This window comes from Nansenia antarctica (assembly GCF_963989245.1).
Source record: "Nansenia antarctica genome assembly, chromosome: 16".
Taxonomy (NCBI): domain Eukaryota; kingdom Metazoa; phylum Chordata; class Actinopteri; order Argentiniformes; family Microstomatidae; genus Nansenia; species Nansenia antarctica.
In genome coordinates, this window is record NC_137686.1 from 19,404,523 (window position 1) to 19,424,570 (window position 20,048).

The 20,048-nt window shown below is 43.7% G+C and overlaps 2 protein-coding genes across 2 annotated transcripts; one reads left to right on the forward strand and one right to left on the reverse strand.

Moving 5' to 3' along the window:
- Positions 1–5,271: 5,271 nt before the first annotated feature.
- phc3 (polyhomeotic homolog 3) lies at positions 5,272–14,031 on the forward strand (the record flags this gene model as incomplete). Its single annotated transcript, XM_080546989.1, has 14 exons — positions 5,272–5,451; positions 5,644–5,802; positions 5,907–5,972; positions 6,161–6,319; positions 6,684–6,791; positions 7,006–7,219; positions 7,356–8,005; positions 8,195–8,249; positions 8,745–9,004; positions 9,381–9,543; positions 9,742–9,853; positions 12,618–12,756; positions 13,236–13,506; positions 13,877–14,031. 14 exons carry the CDS (start codon positions 5,272–5,274, stop codon positions 14,029–14,031), a joined length of 2,691 nt encoding a protein of 896 aa, XP_080403115.1.
- A 1,575-nt stretch (positions 14,032–15,606) lies between these two features.
- LOC308172079 (PWWP domain-containing DNA repair factor 3A) lies at positions 15,607–19,219 on the reverse strand (the record flags this gene model as incomplete). Its single annotated transcript, XM_080546990.1, has 11 exons — positions 15,607–16,144; positions 16,724–16,812; positions 16,927–17,151; positions 17,358–17,587; positions 17,863–17,913; positions 18,057–18,132; positions 18,254–18,314; positions 18,486–18,568; positions 18,734–18,804; positions 18,939–19,082; positions 19,204–19,219. 11 exons carry the CDS (start codon positions 19,217–19,219, stop codon positions 16,069–16,071), a joined length of 1,122 nt encoding a protein of 373 aa, XP_080403116.1. The 3' UTR covers positions 15,607–16,068.
- Between the last annotated feature and the right edge of the window lie 829 nt (positions 19,220–20,048).

The following is a 20,048-nucleotide window of genomic DNA, read 5'->3' on the forward strand; positions in this document are numbered from 1 at the left end:
GACCAAACCATTAACGGAATGTTACAGGGGACACACATAACTTAAAATAACTTCATAAACAAAACAAAAAGCTATACGGATCACCACATTCATTTAACTGCAGTGTTATAATATAAAGCCTATACATACTAAGTTCCATACTAAAACGTTGTCTTTAATCTTGGTTGAATGACAAAGAATACAGTCAGATCAAAACTGGATGTGTTTGCCAGCATTCCGATTGTACCAAATGACATTCGAGGGGGGTACGTTTGATGTTCTCCAGGCATACAGGAGGAACTCCTCTTAATCTGATATCGTATGTGGTCTGTCTATTGTACTGAATGTTGAAAACCCATATTGATATTCACGCGTGCATATTGTTATTGACTAATCGTGACGTTAGAATTATAAGGTTCTATCTCCATTTTTGTCAAAATTGAGTTTTTTTACATAATCTGATCCATTAGGTGTTTATTAATGCCTGTGTGGTGTTATTTTTAAAATGTTGACATTTTTGAGTTAGTAATTCATAAAATACAAAGGTTCCATCTCACAAAACATAATGGAATGTAAAAACTTTGACGCTCAATATCTCTGAACTACCCTGAACGGAGATAGAACCTTATAATTCTAAGCTCACGTAATGCAAAAAACATATACGGTATACTCATAAGCATTATATGCATAAAATAGCACGAACAGGCAGTCTTAACACATCTCTTTGATTTTATTCATACAGAGAAAATGAAAGCTGAAACACATAAGGTTTGGATAACACGATTCAAATGTCATACAATATATGGTCTGAAAAAATCAGGTGTAGTGCTGAGGCACAAATATGTACATTTCAAGCCTGCAAACTGCGACACTTTAAATGAATGTGCAATAACACTATGTGCAATATGACAACCCTAGTCGTCTATCTGTACAGTATAGTATAGTGGATAGTGTACATAGCCTTTATTTATGTAAACCAGCTCCTTCCCTTCTTGTGTTTTTTTAGTTTTTTTCTTTCCTAACACCAGGGGAGCCACCCCTCCTAAATTTCGTTGTTTGGTACCTGTACTATAGCAATGACAATAAAGACCATTCATTCATATTCAAATATCATTGCAGTGCAGTGATACAGTAGTAGCCTATTGCATACAGTGGTTTTCTCGAGTCGTATGCCACCTAGTGGACATGTAAGATATGACAGGTGCTCCACCAGTCTGCAGGTCCGCAGGGACTGTGATCTCCAAACAAGGTAGTGTGTCACTCATCATACCAGCATGGTGACATCACTTTAATTGGGTATGAATGTTGTTACTAATTCTCTCTACACATTCTCTTGTGGTTGCATGTAGACTCTATGCATTTGATCGCATTGTTCACTGCATTGTTGCATTTTCCTCAGTTTGTGTTCCCAGCTTGAATTAAATTACTTGAAGTGAAACATCCATCCAAAATGTCTGGGTTAAAGTTATTTGGGATCAAATTCAAGCATAGCCTACAATGATGCGGTAGGATAGTCTATAAAAAAGAAATGAGGCCTATACAGTCTCAAATGCAGTTAGTCAATAATCGTCATTAATAACTTAATATACCACTGATAGTGTTGTAATTACTGGTATGGGCTACATTAGGGTCTGTGGACTTAATATATGATGGAGCATATGAACCAACCAATTCCTTACAAAACCTCTTGAGTTCTCTTCTGAGGAAAAAGAGAGAAAATGCATTTTCTTTCTTTGTCCTAGACTATTTTGTCATTCTACCACATCATGGGAACACCACCGTTGTCTGTCGGGTCAGCAACAATTGATTGGTTATGTCTTACGATTGCTTGGGCATGGTCATTTCATGGCCCCATAAACTGTGCTATTCTGAGATGTTGCCATGGAAACATTTTTGCAAAAGTAGAAACTGATGCTTTTTTATGCCATGGGCAGCAGGCGTGATTCTCATTTCAATGCAAAGCTCTTTTTTGTCACATGGTCTCAAAAAACATGCGCATATACTTAATAGTCCTAAATCTAGAATACAATTCTAGGGCATTGGTGACGATTAGCCTATCAGAGCCAAATAACAATAACGTTTTGTTCTGCAATGGTTCATACAGCCATTTTTTTTTTCAATATTAAAAATAATCGCATTATTTTAGTGGATGGGCGAGCGCCTTTAACCCTGACCTCTGCTTTCATTTTCACGCACACTTCGATTCGATTCAAGATATAGACCAAAACTGCAATAGTGTTGGACAGTAATAATTCGTTTAAAGTCGCATTTACTATTCATGAATGAATGTTATTTTCACGTTGAATATGATGATAGTATTCCCAAATGTAGGTAGACGTGGATACTTTCTTAATGTTCAAATATATCTTTGCATTCTACAACAAATTAAGTCGCTGCATATGTCAAGGAGGAGCAATACTTTGGCTTAATAGTCTATATAACCACACACCTAGGCCTAACACAAGCAATTGACTGATTGTTTTTAAAAGCTTATAGCTATAGGCTATCACAATCTATGCACAGATGCAAAGGAGCATTAACAGCAGAAAATAATTTGATGAAAAGGAAAATTGAGGAAAACAAACTGACGTTATAGGTGTTGAACTGATCTTGCAATCAATAGGGTAAACTGCAACATAGAATCTCCTATTAATGGGTTTCAGAGAATCCCTCGGTGCCTGTGGAAGGTCCTCCAGCACTGCAAGTGGTGCTGTGTCTGCTTTTCCATTCCGTCTGTACCGTTTGTTTTTATCTCCATTTTAGACAGCTTTGACGCATTAGAACATGACTGGGACGGTGACAGTCTGAACCGGGGGGACGGTCACTCCGCGATGGGTCACGTCTAATCTCAGTCCCAAGCAGGTAACATAGCCGATGACAGTTGAACGATTGTGCATGGATAGCGTTGTTGGCGACCACATGACTTGGTCATGGAAATAGATGATATCCACACAGTGTTTGATGTAACAGATGACTTATGAATGCATCAATAATTAGATTGTATTTTTAAAAGAATAAACAAGCCAATTCTATCGTTGGTGAACCTGGGTGGGCGTTTTACTGTAGCCCATTGACACCACGCTTAAAGACGACTACAGGCTACAGCCTAATCGATGAATTATTAGCTGCACATGAAATTAACGACAAATATGTTTAAAAATCTAGTTGTATAAGCGATTTAATGTACTGCTATTTCTGTTTGATAATGCTATTAATGTCTATTTGTCTCAGTCTCATTAGGCTATTGTCAGAAGCCTTCAGATGGGCTGATATAGTCTCTGGTTTGAAGTAATCTGTTGAGTGGCCTGTGTTAACGAAACATTATGAATATTGAACAGAATGTTAAACAGCAGTTGATAGAATGAACACCAGCATTCCATTTATGACACCAATTAGGCCTAAACCAATGATTGGTCCTTAATTAGACCAAACATTAAGTTACATCAGGAGTAGCCTAACTAAAATATTTAACATAGTATTCTTTATTTCGAGGTTTTTGTAATGAGCTTTCTTTATACACAATGACACTTTTAGTTTTTTAAATATTAGTCAATAACCCACGTAGTTTACATGTGACAACATCAAGGATATTCAATCAACTTTTTCTTTGATGCTTTATAAAGAACAATTAAAACAATTAAATGGATTTTTCATTTTATTGCTTGAATTTCGATCACTTGGAATTATAACTTTGACTGTATTGAAAATGTGGAGAGAACAATTTTAAGATCAATATTCTAGCCTATAATAATGAAAACATATTTGTATGACATCAGTCACATTTTAAAAGTAATATGCTTTCGTTGTAAACATAACATAGCCATCATAAATAAAAATGTACAACAAACCAATGGAAAAAGCAAAAAAAAAACTATTCAAAGAGATCAGAAGTTATTGAATTCCTATGTTCAATGAAAAGCGTCGAACACAGCAAATTTAGGATTTCCAATCTGAACTGTAGCTTGAGAGAGCTTGTCACTATCGGACGTGTGGGTTTCATCATAATTTCAACGCATAAATATTCACAGACACACCATAAGACTGGTCGTTCAGTTGGACAAACGTTGTCAAGTTGACATCTGTCTAAAATTTAAAGTTGATCTCGGTCCAAAATGTCATATCATTTCTTTATAAGAGCTTGATTCAAATTAATGACAAAAATGACATCTCATTTTCAATATTCCATTGACTTCATTCGGTCATTCCATCACAGGGAATGACGCCTGAATTGTGTAATACAGAAACCTTTCTCTTCGTTATTTGTAAGCAATAGGCTAGACTAGCAGATATATAATGTGTGTACATTATAATCGTTCAATAAATGAAATATAGTTAATTTTAATGTCAAAAGTCAAATACAAAATGCATGGGCCCTGTCGTTGACCTTTTAACACTGAAATAGATCGGAATTAGAATAAAGACTGAACTTTCAAAATAATTCAGTTGTTTAAACAAATGATCTAGTGCCAAGATGTAGCTAGGCCTATATGCTTTTTACCTAAACAGGTTTTCTATATTAAGTGTAGAGGATTTTGACGTGCCAATCAATGTAGGCCTAAGATTCAGATCTTTCATATTATTGTGATTGTATGTCCTTGAAATGTAATTAAATATTTAGATTTTCGCTTAAACCACTGCGATGAATTTGCAACATATAGGGCAAATCCCTCACTTGAGATTTATCTTAAGATTTATTACTGAACGTCAACGCAAACCTATTATCTTGACGGGCCGTGCGTGACGAGCACTTTCCTTCTATTCGGTCCGTTAGATGTCGCGCCATATTCGTCAGTTGTAACATTCGATTCCTGACATTATTCAATCAAACTCGCCCGCCAAGAAAATGTCATCATTGCTTACCTGCTTTTATAAAAAGATTAATGTCACGCAGTAGTAAAACCACCTCTTTTCAAACGTTTTCCATTGTTAGCAAATGTGACTATTCCAACAATGTTTCCTCATTATTTGCAAACCATATCCAAAACAACTATCTTAGGTGGACACTTGCCCTATCTTTATTAGTTCTGTAACATCTAACAATAGCTTATTGTGAAAAACCACAACTGTAATTTACTACCACAAGGATATAAGTAAATAAAAACAAAAACATATTGAACTGAGAAAGTAGGCCTATACAATCTTGTTCCTGCACAATACTAAGCAATTGATGGATTGCATATAAAACATCCTGTTCATTGAAAGAGATTTATCGAGGTATTTTTTTTGTTTCCTATTCAGTTGGCCTACTTATGCTGTCTGAGCTGGGAGATGGATAGACACAGCCCTGAAAAGATGGAGGGAGAGACCAACGGGACTCTTACTGCCACCGCCACCACCACCATAACCACCACAGCAGTCAACGTCAATGCCACCACCTCAGCCATCATCACCATGACAACAGCCAGCGCCACACGCACCCAGGCGCCCCCTGCCTCTCTGTGCAGTGCGCTTCCAGACAGACAGGCAGTCCAGGTAAGAGAAGGTATCCAAAAGGACAGTGTCAGTACCAGTTTAACACAGAGAATGTGTACCTGATGCGCAGACAAGTGACTTTATTCTCCGTGTTAAACTGGTACTGGACACTGTCCTTTTGGATACCCTCTCTCTATATAGACTATTTATTTCTCAGCTTGAGAGAGTATTATGTGTGTGTTGTTGCTGTAGGTTATCCAGCAGGCCATTCACAGACCCCAGAACATGGCCGCTCAGTACCTGCAGCAGATGTACGCAGCCCAGCAGCAGCACCTCATGCTGCAGACCCTGCAGCAGCAGCACCCCCCCCACCTGCAGAGCCTCGCCACAGTGCAGCAGGTGTGTGTGTGTGTGTGCGTGTGTGTGTGTGTGTGTGTGTGTGTGTGTGTGTGTGTGTGGGCGTCTGACAACATCTGCTTCTCCATTCACAGGCCTCGCTAACAGGTAGCAGACAGTCCTCCTCCTCACCCTCTTCGTCCAATGGGGGTGTTGTCCAGTCACCGGGTGTATCTCAGACCTCAGTAACCTCAGTAAGTTATTTTGTTTCAGACAAAAACACGCTCACAAGTTATCCATTGACCTTCTGGGCTCCTGATCTGCCCTCTGCTTCACTATGACCCCCTGGGGATGGTACCAATGTATAGTTCTGTCACCCCACCTCCCTTCCTCTCCCCCTCTCTCTCACCTCCCCTCACACCCTCCCCTCCAGATCACACTGCCAGGCTCTCCAGTAACAGCCCAGCTGATAGGCAGAACCCAGAGTTCGAGTTCCACAGCCACTGGAGGCACGGTATCCCAGCAGGCCATGCTCCTAGGGAATGGGTCTGCAAACTGTAATCAAGCCCAGATGTACCTTCGCACCCAGATGGTAAGGCTTCACAATTACCTTTTTTTTTTACCAATTCAAGATTTTTATTCTTTTTTACCATCTAAGACAGCACAAACAACAAACACATGTCAATAAAGCACATTGTTACAGAAATATGATATAAGGAGAAGAGATGTAAACAAAAGTACCAACGTATAATCTCTTTGTGCACGGTCAATGATCTGTGTAACAGTTGTTTAAATAACGCTTTCTAACAACATATCTGGGGATTTAAAAATAAATGCCCCTTGCATGCCAATTTCCTTTTTCCACTAACATTTTCCATCATTCTTTCCCCATTTTTCCACTGCCTCTTCCTGGCCCTCTGCACCGTCTCTCCTCCTCCTTCTCACTGGTCTGCCAGCTGATTCTCACGCCTGCAACCACAGTGGCAGCAGTGCAGTCTGACCTGCCTACTGTCATCTCCAGCACCTGTCAGCCCTCCTCCTCCTCCTCCTCCCAGATGAGCCAGGTTCACCAGGGTCAAAAGGTCAAAAGGCTCTTCTGGAACTTCCTCATAGAAATCCAAAGGAATTAACTAACAAAGTCGAAATAGCAACAAGTAATGTTTGGCCAGTCAGAGCAGCCAGGGTGTTATCACACAGAGTTAGTCATAGATTCACATTTGGTCGTAGTGTCACACTTGGTGGTGGTGATGACAGGCGGTGTGTGTCGTCTGATCGTAGGTTCAGAGTCTGGCTGTCCGTACCCACCTTCCTGGGGCCCTGGCCACGGCCCAGAGTGTCCTCATCAAACCCTCCTCTCAGGCCCAGGCGCTGGTCCCCTCTCTCCCCAAGATGTCCCTCTGTCCCCTGAAGACCCCCCAGCACTCAGACACCTCCACGGAAACCTCCAGAACCGAGTCTCGACAGGCGGATGTCACTCGGCTTATCTCACCAAGTAAGTCCCCCGTGACGACAGTTGTTTCGCTTAGTGCTGGAGGTTTAGATGAGTATGTTCACACATATTGTCATCTTATCGTTATTTTTCTCGTAATTATCTCTCTCCTCGTATCTTTTCATCGTTACCATTCCAGCGTCGTACTCCCCTGTCCAGTCCCATGCTCTGATCAAGCACCAGCTGCATTGCACTCCCAGCCACAAGGGGGCGCACCACCACCACCAGCTCATCATCCAGCAGACCACGGGAGGAGCCCACAGACAGCTTCACCCCATCGCCCTGAGGGTCACCGCCCAAGACACCTCCCCTCCTCCCCTCCCCCTGACTCTCCAGCCCCTGACCATCCCCACCCCGGCCATCGTCCATTCTCACCATCGGGATGGCCTCCTCGTCTCCTCCTCCTCCTCCTCCTCTTCCTCTGAGCACGCTCCGCCCACCCACTCCCAGCAGACAGTCGTCGTGTCATCTGGACCTCCACATCCCACGTGTCCCTCCCATTCCTCCTTGCTGCCGGCCCCTCTGAGGCTGGGCTCCCTCCCCCAGCGGCCTCCTCCCCTGGTTCTCCCCCCACGGCTGCCTCTGTCTCCCCCGGCCTCCCTCCAGAGGTTGTCCCTGCGCTCGGTCCAGGCCCTGGCCGTCCAGTCGGGTCAGATGATGGTGACCGAGGAGGAGCTGCCTGTCGCTGAGGCGTTGGTCCGGATGCCCTACCGGAACCTTCCTCCTCCGCAGACGGTGGCCGTCGACCTGAAGATGCAGCCGTCCACACGGACTGTCGAGGCGCCGTCGGTGAGCGTTCTCATTGTGTTTATTTAACCTTTTAAGCAAAGTAGGACGTTGAGAACAACAAAAAAAGAACACACAATAAAAAGCACCCGGGTTGTTATGGAGATAGTGATCAGATTCAGAGTCACTTCGAGGAATTTTGTAACTAGGGTGTAATCGATTTATAATAAATCACTGGCAATGTTCTCTCAGTCTACACAGCCCTACAAAATGGATGGGATGCGCAGAGAAGAAAGGAGAGAGGAGAGTTCCCCCAGCCCCCCCAGGGACCGGACCCCCACTCCCCCCACTCTCTCTCCATCCACTGGACCAGATAGACACTGTAAAGACACACCTGCCCATATAAAGAACTGCACAGGTAAACGCAGTAGTATAGCACTAGACTTGATACTAACCTACAGTTCTTAATACGAATGTGACATGGATGAATGATGAGGTTTACCCTTTGTGCGTATAACAGACTCGTTTACATTTAGCAGGCACTTTTATCCAAAGCGACTTACAATTAGAGATTACAGGGACAGTCTCCCTGGAGTAATTTAGGGCTAAGTGCCTTACACACGGGCACACTAATGGTGATGTTCCCAGGTGGGATTTGAACTCATGATCTCAGTTTGAACTCATGATCACCAGTCCGATTCACTATCCACTAGGCCAAGCCACCACTACCCCTGACTAATCCCTGACTAATCCACCACTACCCCTGACTAACCTCTGTGTTCTGTCTTGTTTTGGTCTCCAGCTGGTTTGGGCTTTGCCTGCGTCCCGTCGAGTCGCTCTGTGATCCGGTTGTCCGAGGAGCCCTCCTCTTATGTCTCCACCACCAGCTCCCCCCCTCCCCTCCTGCCTGGCGCGGTAAGAGACCCCGGCCCCGGCCCCGGCCCCGGCCCTGGCCAGCCCCCCCCAGCCTGCCTCCCAGGGAGTCCTGAGAGCGTAAGGCCCCACATCCTCACACACCTCATAGAGGGGTTCGTCATCCGCGAGGGACTGGAACCGTTCCCGGTATGTCCACAGGGGGGCGCTGCAGCTGTTCACAGGTGTCACAGTCAGCCACACAGGCGGATGTGTTTTAGTGGAGATCCCCAGTGTGTGTAGAGGCAGTCTGTCTTGTCTTCACCAAAGGCACAGAGAGTAGTCACCCCCTCACTGAATGACATTCAACAAGCCTCACATTAGAACACTGCATTGTGAACCCCCAAGCCCCAAGATGTCTAATCCCTTCATGAAATAGCTAGAGTCCCCCTCCCCTCCCCGCCCCCCACCCCCACTGGTTGTTAGTTATCAACCAACCACTTTGTTCAGCCATCCAGTGTGGTCAGAGCACCACCTAACGTGATGTACGATACAGTGGTTTACAGTGTGAACCCCCCCGGTCTAGGTGGTCCGCTCCTCTCTGATGGCGGACCAGCAGGCCACCCTGCCTGAAGCCCAGGAGATGAGGGCCAACGGGGGGCCACTGCCTGAGGAGGACAGCCTGATGGATGCTGAGCAGCCAGAGAACTCCACAGACTCGGAGATGGATGACGCTCCCACCATGGACGGTGAGATGGACGACACTCCCGCCGTCGACGGTGGGTCCTCAATAACTTTTTATGTGTGTGTTCTGTCTTGTTTGACTGTATTTGAAGTGTGCGTGTGTGGTTGTGTGTGTGTGTGTGTGTGTGTGTGTGTGTGTCTGTCTGTGTGTGGACCTATTGTATGCGTAGGCCTATGTGACAGCTGGTCCTCTGATGTTGCAGAGCCGGGGGAGAGCCTGGCAGATGTTCTGCAGTGTGAGTTCTGTGGGAAGAGAGGCTACGTTCACACATTCCTCAGATCCAAACGCTTCTGCTCCATGACCTGTGTCAGAAGGTGAGCCCCGCCCGACGCCGATCGCAACATCACAGATGCATTTCATTATCATAAATACTATTCAGAATACTATGATGAAGAAAAAGAGAAGGAGCTGTACTTCCTTCTCTCTCCATGGTTGAGGACCCCATTGTTTTACATCTGGATCCTATCTTGCTCCATTTGGGAGGGATGGTGTCATAAGTAAAAATCAAAAAAGTGTAATCACTCACAGGTTCCCCTTTTTCCTGCAGCCATAACAGACTTCAAAGACAGCAGAGGTTTCAGATCCAGATGTTGACCTGCAGCAAATACCTATCTAATAGTCCTCCTCCGGGATACAGGGGAATATCTTTAGATAGCAGGGGGCATTGGCACACTTAGGAATAATCACAGCTTTCTTGTTGGAACGTTTTTGTGTTTCTGGGGTATCCTATACTAAATTCAACCCATTGATTGAGACAATGTTTATGTTTTAGTTACAGTCAGGGTCGGAGTTATGGCTTAGGTTTGAATTCATGGCACTGTGCCTAAATATGTAAGTCTACAGACATCATCTCTGTCTCTCTCTCTCTCTCTCTCTCTCTCTCTCTCTCTCTCTCTCTCTCTAGTTAATACTATTAATCTTTAATTTTAAGATTTTTTGAGTGCATTGAGCACCACCTACATCTTGTATTGCCCACACACCCTCTATCTCTCTACCGACTAATATCACAATGTATTCCTGTTATTTTATGCACATAGATGCGACTTCTCCCCTCGCAACCCTTCCAATCTAATCTATCCACCATGTTCAACTGACCACGACCTCATTGGAACTGCCAGTCAGCGGTCCGGAAAGCAGAGGCTATCTCTTATGCCACATTTATGTCTCACCACTTTCTTGCCCTCACAGAGACATGGATCACACCGGAAAAAACACAGCTACTCCAGCAGCCCTCTCTGATGCCTACTCGCTTTCTCATTCCCCCTAGACTCTCTGGTCAAGGGGGAGGCACAGGACTCCTAATCACCTTCGGATTCCATGCTGTTTCTGTCACCTCCTCTGTAAAACATCACATTGTTGTTGTCTATCGTTCCCCAGGTCAGCTTGGCCACTTCCTAGAAAAGACGGATGTCCTTCTCAGCTCCTTCCCTGACGATGGCAAACCCTCACACTGGGTGACTTCAACATCCAGTCAGAGAAAGCTCCTTTTATCTTACCTCCTCCTCTCCTTCGATCTTACCCTGTCCCACTCTCCTCCGACTCATAAGGCGGGCAATCAGCTCGACCTTGTCTTCACCAGACTCTCCCATACCTCCTCCGACCTTACTGTTACCACTCCTCCAGTTTCTGATCATCGTTTTGTATCCTTCTCCTTTCCCCTCAAATCCACTCCCTCCCTGTCAGTTTCTACCCACACTGTACGTATGTTCTGGTCGCAACCTACATACGCTCTCCCCCACCACCCTCTCTTCCTCTGTCACCAGAGAAGCAGCTCAACTCTTGGTCCAGACACTGGTCATCTCCCGCCTTGACTACTGCAACGACACTCTTGGCCGGTCTCCCCTCCGCCTCCGCCATCAGATCTCTGCAGCTCATCCAGAATGCTGCCACTCATCTCATCTGGTGTTCAACCTCCCCAAATTCTCCCGTGTGTCCCCTCTCCTTCGCACCCTTCACTGGCTCCCAGTAGCAGCTCACATCAGATTCAAGACCCTGATGCTCGACTACTGGGCAGCAAAGGGAACTGCCCCCTCCTACATGCAAGCAATGGTCAGCCCCCGAACACGTGACCATTCACTCCGCTGTTCCACCTCTGCTGGCCAACTGGCCTCTACGTGGATGCAGCGGTCGCGCTACCCGATCGCGTCTCTTCACTGTCCTGGCTCCCCGCTGGTGGAATGAGCTTCCCACTGCTGTCAGGACTGCAGAGTCACTCCCTATCTTCTGCTGTAGACTGAAGACCTCCATCTCTTCAGGTTACATCTTAACTGCTCCTCCTGAGACATCTTCTGACCCTCACCACTACGTCTCCTAAAGACACCCGCTTTCCCCTCTACTGTGTCCCTAAGAACTTCTATTGCCCCCCTTGTACTGTTTCTCAGTTTCTCCAGAAAAAAAAAAAAGGTTTTAGTAGAAGGCGATAGGGAGAAGGTTTTTTCTTCTATCAGTGGCCCCAGGCCCGAGCTAGATTACTCTTCCTGCAACGAATGGTGGATTGCTGATTCACATGCTTAGTATTCAAATGTATTGATTGTAAGTCGCTTTGGAATAAGGCGTCTGCTAAATGCCAAAAATGTAAATGTAAATGTAAGAGTCACTCCCTATCTTCTGCTGTAGACTGAAGACCCATCTCTTCAGGCTAGACCTTAGCTGTCCCTCCTGAAACCTCTCCATCCCCTTTAACCCCCTGTAGAGTTTTTCTACTATAAATAATAATAAAAAAAATAAAAAGAAATTCCTTCTTCTAGCATTTTCCGATCATAGATTTGTGTAAACCAGCTCCTTCCCTTCTTGTGTTTTTTTTAAAAGTGTTTTTTTTTTTTTCCTAACACCAGGGGAGCCACCCCTCCTAAATTTCGTTGTTTGGTACCTGTACTGTAGCAATGACAATAAAGACCATTCATTCATTCATTCATTCATAGATTACTTTTTCTTGCGATGACTGATGGATAGATGATTCATTTACTTAGCCAAATGTATTTGTTGCAATTTGCTTTGGATAAAAGCGTCTGCTAAATTCCTAAAATGTAAAATCTCTCTCTCTCTCTCTCTCTCTCTCTCTCTCTCTCTCTCTCTCAGGTTTAATGTGAGCTGCACCAAGCGCATTAGCATGTTGAAGGTGGACAAGGCCAGTCGTTGGGGCCACAGGCCGATGGGTAGGAGAGGTCGTCCTCCAGGCCGGGTCAACGGAGGCTCCAGAGAACACTTCCTCCGACAGGTCAGCAGACCGGGAGGGCAGCCCCCCCTACTGACCAGGAGGGCAGCTGCACTACTGACATATTCATCATACCGGAGAGACCTACTGATGCACAGAGACATAGAAATAGAGAGAAAAAATAAAGCGTCCACTTACCCACTCGTAAGCACCTGGAGAGCTGTAACCATGACTAAAAAAACACATATCATGTATATACAGTATAACAGATCGAACGGGCTGGTTTCGTGGACACAGATTAAGACTAATCTTAGACGGAAAAAGCATCCTCAATGGAAATGTTTCCATTGCAAATGTGATTTAATCCTGGACTAGGCTTAAGCCTTGTCTGTGGAACTGAGAGATGGTGTACTCTTTCACCTATCTTCTTTATGAAGCCAAATGTTCTCCCTCATATAGTATGAGATGAGTAATAGTCTTCTAGGTATGGTGATACACTGCTGAAAGTCAGTGTGGTGTTGTTTGTTTTTGCGCCACGGCAGGTACAGGGGTCCTACAGCCCTGAGGAGACCCAGCGGGCTTTGCGGGGGGAGGGGGACGAGGACGAGGACGAGCCCCCTGTCCCCATGATCACCAGGCTACAGAGGCAGGCCGAGAGGGAGCGGGAACGGGAGAGGGTGCAGGAGAGAGAGAGGGAGCAGGGCCAGAGGAGGAGAGAGGCTTTCAGTCGCTCTGATAGACAGGAAGGAGACCTCTCTAGCCCCACCCAGTGGACTGTTGAACAAGTGTTCTCCTACATCAACTCTTTGCCAGGTGCCACACTATTATGTCATAATAACCAGCACTTTTTTAGGTTATCTCTGGTGTTTGAATGTCAGCAGATAAGACTACATATCTATCAACACACATCAACATGTAATTTAATGAATGATTCGTGCAATGTACAATCCTGAGGTTAGAATTATAATGTATAATACAGCGGAGGCTGGTGGAGGTAGAAATCGGAGGACAGGCTCATTGTAATGCATGGGACCTAATGAGGAATGGCACACACCGTGTTTGAAACCCTACCTCATTCCATTCCATGCATCTCAGTGAGTCCTCTGATTCCTACCTCCGCCAGCCTCCGATGGCACAACACCGCCACCCCCTCTTTACTTCCCCCTCCTCTTCCTCTTCGTAGGCGGACGGAACATCGCTGAGGAGTTCCGGTCACAGGAGATTGACGGTCAAGCTCTGCTGTTGCTCACCGAGGATCACCTCATGAGCGCCATGAATGTCAAACTGGGCCCGGCGCTCAAACTGTGCGCCCACATCAACTCTCTGAAGGACCCGTAAGCACAGGAGGGGTTCCTCTGGGGCATTCACACTATTCACACTCACTTATTCTGTGGGGGACAGTGTTAACGAAGGCCCGGGGTCACACGATGTTGACGACCCAGCCTGTTGCCAAGGGTTCTGTTTGGACCTCACCTGCTCAGTCTGTTGGAGGATCTCTTCTCATGATGCCTGATGCGCGCACACGCACGCACACACACACACACACACACACACACACACACAGACACACACACACACACACAGTGATGATGTTCATGAAGAAGACAGCCAGTTGTACACTTTGTTCTTTGTCATACAAATATACCACAGTAGTGATTGTAGCAAAATGGCTAAAGGTTGCCAATTCTGTATGATACTGTAATTCATCAAAATGTATTAAATCGTTTGATCTTTGTGAAAACAAAGCTTGCGAGCAAGAATTACATTAGATCAACAATATGTCAGTTATACAGTATTTGGTTGTACAACAGAGTATTACATTACTGTCTTAGAAAATGCTGTTTAAACAAGGTTTTGAGAATTCAATGAAATGTTGGGACTTAACTCTTTTTCTATATAATACCAAGAGGGAGAATTTGATAACAAACTCAGTTTTCTTACACACCTCATCAGCACAGCAACCTTACAGCAATCAACGAGTTCCTTGTAAATTCAAGGTTGAAACAATATATAGAAAGGTAACAGGTTTATTATTTATTGCTATAATAAATACAATACAAATAAAATCCTTATCAGACTTTATGTTCTGCAAAATTGCCTATATATGCAGTGTACTGTCATTGTATGTTTTAGATTAAAAAAAAGAAACAAACTGAAAAAGAATGAGAGCTTTATTGAATTGGTATGATTGTATACACGGCATGACTTTTCTTTTTTTTTGTGATCAAGATTTTTTATTGCTTTTATCAACACATAACAATGACAATACAGAACAAGAAAGGAAGGGAGGGAAAAAGAAAGAAAACAAAAAAGAAAAGGGGTAGTGTAGCAGACAAGTCACAGCCAAATAGTAGAAATACAACACAATCCGGATTGGGGTAAGTGGAAAATCAAATCATAGAGCATGACTTTTCATACACCTAAACCAGTAGTAAGTGAAGTGAAGTGAAACTTTATTTAATAATTTTAATTTAATAATTTTGCCATTTAGCAGACGCTTTTATCCAAAGCGACTTACAATTACGAATTACAGGGACATTCCCCCTGGAGTAACTGAGGGCTAAGTGCCTTACCCAAGGGCACACTAGTAGTGGTGTGGCTTCAGGCGGGATTTGAACTCACAACCTTCCGATCCCAAGTCCAACTCACTATCCACTAGACCAGTGTTTCTCAACCCTTTCCTCGGGGCGCCCCAGCCGCTCCACATATTTGATCTGTTCCACCACCAGCACACCTGATTCAACTAATCAAGTACAAATCATAATTGCTTTGGACTTGATTAGTTGAATCAGGTGTGCTGGTGGTGGAACAGATCAAATATGTGGAGCGGCTGGGGCGCCCCGAGGAGAGGGTTGAGAAACACTGCACTAGACCACCACTACCCCTATTTATATAGCGCCTTTCGTACACGGATGCAACTCAAAGCGCTTTACAATGCAGATGCAAATACAGAATAGAACAATGATTGAAAACAAGATTACAGAGATGGGGGACACACGAGACAACAGGAAGGGAGGGGAGGTAGGGGTTACATCTTTGCTTCTAAACAAGCATACATGTCAATAACACAAATAATAACTTGGTAGCAGTTGTACTTTGTGTGTCTGAGTCTGTGGTGGTGTGTTTGGTGTGTTTGTGTTTGTCTGAGTCTGTGGTGGTGTGTTTGTACAACATCTACTACATCTGAATGAAACTTATTTTTTGTTTATAGGTGCCTGAGCTCGACCACTATGTTTTAAGGCACATGACATGGGCATGAACATCACCGTAGGACCGGAACACCTAATCTTACAAGACTGTTAAAATAACGCACAGCAGACAGGAAACAGAACTAAATTATTATTCGGCTCATAATTCATAAAAATAAAAAATAAATCAATGTGCAGGATGCTGGTGGATCGCCTTCATCCTCATCTGCTGCTCGAGCATCAAGTCAAACTCCTCCCTCTCTCTGAAACGGAACAGGACAAGCACTATTACTTCGAAGGCAAGTCAAAGGTTACATACATTACAACATAGATATTTATTTGTCATTCCGCTTATACAAGTACAATTGTATGAGATACTTTCTCTAAGGGGGGGACTTTGAACATATGGGGTCCAATTATTGATTATCTAAAAATGTAAAGAATTGTTGATTATATCCTGTCGTGATGCAAGCCTGTACTCCTTTTTTTATTTTACTGTATCCTTGTAATACCTGACAATGTTGCATTTTGGGAATTGCTTTGAACCAAATCATACTAGACGTATGCCTGGCAGCTTGTGGTTTGTTTGTTAGTTAGTTTGTCTTGTGTATAAACCAGAAAATAAAATATATGTAAAAAAAAAATAATACATTTAAGGCAAGAAAAATATACAATACAATATATAAATTCAGCAGAATATTGCACAGGAGTTGGATAGCACTTGTGTGTGTTGTGTGTGATGTGCGGGGAGTGGTCGTGTTTGTGTGTACCGTAACACAGTATCGTAACACTAGTTTCCATTATGATAACATTCAGGTTTCACCTAATATGTAATATGTTACCTTTTACTTAAACAGTGCCCTTTTAGGTATTTCTCCTCAGCTTCTGCCAATGAAACCTGGTCCACTCCAGCGATAGCATAGATAACGGCCTGCACAAGAAGAAAACATCAACCTGGTTTAACCTAAGAAAAGGGGGATCTTCACAAAAACTGACGTTGAATTCCACTTAGTTCAGGACGTGGTGCCTGTAGGCCTTGACTTACCTCAGGTAAGAGGACATCGAGGACCAAGCGGATGGGGTCAGACACGTGAGCCAGATCGGGGGTGGTATGTAGAGCACCCTTATAGATATTCTGCAGGTATCTATACACCTGGTCCATCTGCTCCTCATCCTCCAGGTAGGTGTCCACATGGTGTCCCTTAAGGCCCCTTAAGACCTTCAGGAAAGACTTCAGCCATCTGGATGGCTGCTCGCCGCTGATGACAGCCTGGGGGGGGGGGGGGACTTGGACTTTATACCGTACTTGGTTGGCTGGGAAGCACACACAGTAGATATCCTGACAGATTGTGAGTGCGCAAAGAAAACATCCACTAGTGCTCTTCCCTATGACCACTGTATAAATGTGCTCAAACTAGAATCTAATAATTCTATAACAACATATATCAACTTCAGTTGCACATCATCCTGACTCACCAGGAGGTGCTTGTCCACTTTGCCTCGTATGATGAAGTGCACCAGCTTCTTGTTGGCTCGGTTGCGGGCGGCTCTGGAGCGGTCAGGAAGCAGCTTCTTACAGCGAGGCTCTTGCTGCTGCTCGATCGAGCTCTCATCACCGTCTGAGGTCACACCCTGCTCCTCCATGATGAGCTTGGGGAATGTGAGGTCAGAGGTTCCCTGGGGGTACTTCCTCCTCACTGGACAGCCTGGGGTCGAGAGACACAATGAAGGAACATGAGTTGACTTGACGCAGGGGATCCCAATTCTTTGTTGTCTCGCGACCCCAAAATGACTTCAATCATTTCATGTGTCCCCTAACAACATGATACCAATGCCAACACTGATGATGACGTCCAAGTGTATTGTAATCGCCTAAAAGATGCTCTTATTGGTTGGATTAAAAGTATTCAAAAACACTGCTATATAGACTACAGGTACAATACACAGACATTGTTTGTCTTCATACAAAATAAAAACTTACTTATATCGTTAGCAAAGTATTCAATGAGGGAACCAGCAAATGAGCCACATCCTGCAAGGACAAAACAAACGTCAACAACTTGACTACAATTAGTACTGAAATATGACATACTATAACATACTAGCGTTACCTACTCTCTTATTGGCAAAAATATAAATAACTCATTCTTAAAGAAGTGTAGAATATTTGTTTACCGATACGGATTCTATAGTCGGAGATGAGCTCCATGCACCATTTGATTGCAGCCTCATACTTCTCTTTGGCTTTACTCTACAGGCGATGAATGTGAAACAACACAAACACATTGGTCATCAGTTAGATGAGACAGGGGGGTACATTTGATACTATAGAACATGTGGTTCTATGAAAACATTTTAGCAGACATCCTTACCATGAGCTGACTAGCCTCCTCACAGTCAAAAGGTTTCAACGTTTTTAATCCCACAGAAAAGCTGAAAAACAACAACAACAAAAAACTAAAGTTGTTGGAGAGAAGCAAACAGGAACAGAATTGCCTTCTTTAGTGCTTTCTTCACATATTACAGAAGCAAAAGACAAATAATGGCAGTGATAAGATGAGTAATGTGTCATAGGGAGTGACAATGACAAACACAGCTTCCTACCCTTTACGTATCTTCTTGTCAAACAGTCGGTCATCAATGAAAACTATGCTGGCTTTTTTGAGCTTATTGTTCACTCTCTTCACCTGTAGAGTACAGACAGTTGTCATTACATCCACAACAGCACAACGAATGTCTGAATCAGGAGGAGGTTCAAGAGATTACCAACATATTCATAAAATTAAAGAAATTCATAAAAGAAAGAATTTGTGATAACACAGAATGCCAATGCATCCAAGATCTACACTCACCATGGCTGGCCAGAATGGATAATTTCTACATTTGCACCAAACACATATTCCCTCTGTTATGGATAGTGGCTCTGAAAGACACAAATGATTATGATTTATTTCAATTTCTAGCATTATAAGTAAGCTATATACATCATCACATCAGTATAGGAGTATAGGAACCCTCCATACAGTTACACACACTCACACACATTTACACACTCACTTTTGTCCGTCTGCGTTAAGAAGCTGGGTAGCTCTTCCTCCTCTTGCTCTTCCTCCTCCTCTTCCTCCTCCTGGAAGGTAAGGGAGGTGAGGTGGTCCTCTTGAAGACTCAGCTCGATGGACAGGTCTGAGGACTGGGACGCACCTAGATGGCGCCAATACAAAAATGATTAGCACATCATTCTTTTATTAATGTGAGAGAATGTAACATCATATTTTCAACAACAACAAAAAAACACGTATGACATGGGCCTAAGTGGATGTACCTTGCTCCGGTGACATGGACTCCTGGAGCTCAAACCGTGGCCTGCTACGGGTGGGGGGCTGGATGACGTTTGGGGCTCCCGCAGCATGGATCTCTGGTTCACTCTTTCCGGTCTGAGATGGTCCCTTCTTATTACCCTGAGTCGTCATGCCAACCGGATGCTTCCTTGGCCGTCCCCGTCCTCTTCTAATTGGTTTACCTACGTCTGACTCAGGTGTCTGGAAAAACAACTTAAGTTATCGAAATCATAATGACTTTACATTTACATTACATTTTAGACATTTAGCAGATACCTTTACCCAAAGTGACTTACAACAAATACATTTGTCTAAGCAAGTGAATCATCTATTCATCAGTCATCGCAAGAAAAGTAATCTCTGCTAGGGCCACACAGTGTGTAATTGATTCCTATGCAAATCAGACCCTATAAAAACAAAGATATTAATTCCAAAATTACATGAACTATTATCCTTGCATTAAGATGGACTCAATTCAATTTACTGAGTGATTTGTTGATGACATTTTTGCATTTTAGCCCATTTTAAGAGTGCCCGAGCAAAGGGTCTGAATACTTATGTACATGAGGTATTTCTGTATTTAAATGTAATACATTTACAGAAATGTCTAGTTCTAATTTCTCGTTCTGGGGTATCATGTGTGGATTGATGGCAAAATATTTTTATTTAATCTATTTTAAATTGACTATATAACACAATAAAAATGTGGAAAAACGGTAGTGCGACTACTGCATAAAACCCACGGATTAAAATGACTAATGACTACCCACTGACTAATAAACACAGTCTAAAATGTACAGCACATCACATGGAGTCATATGTCACTAAG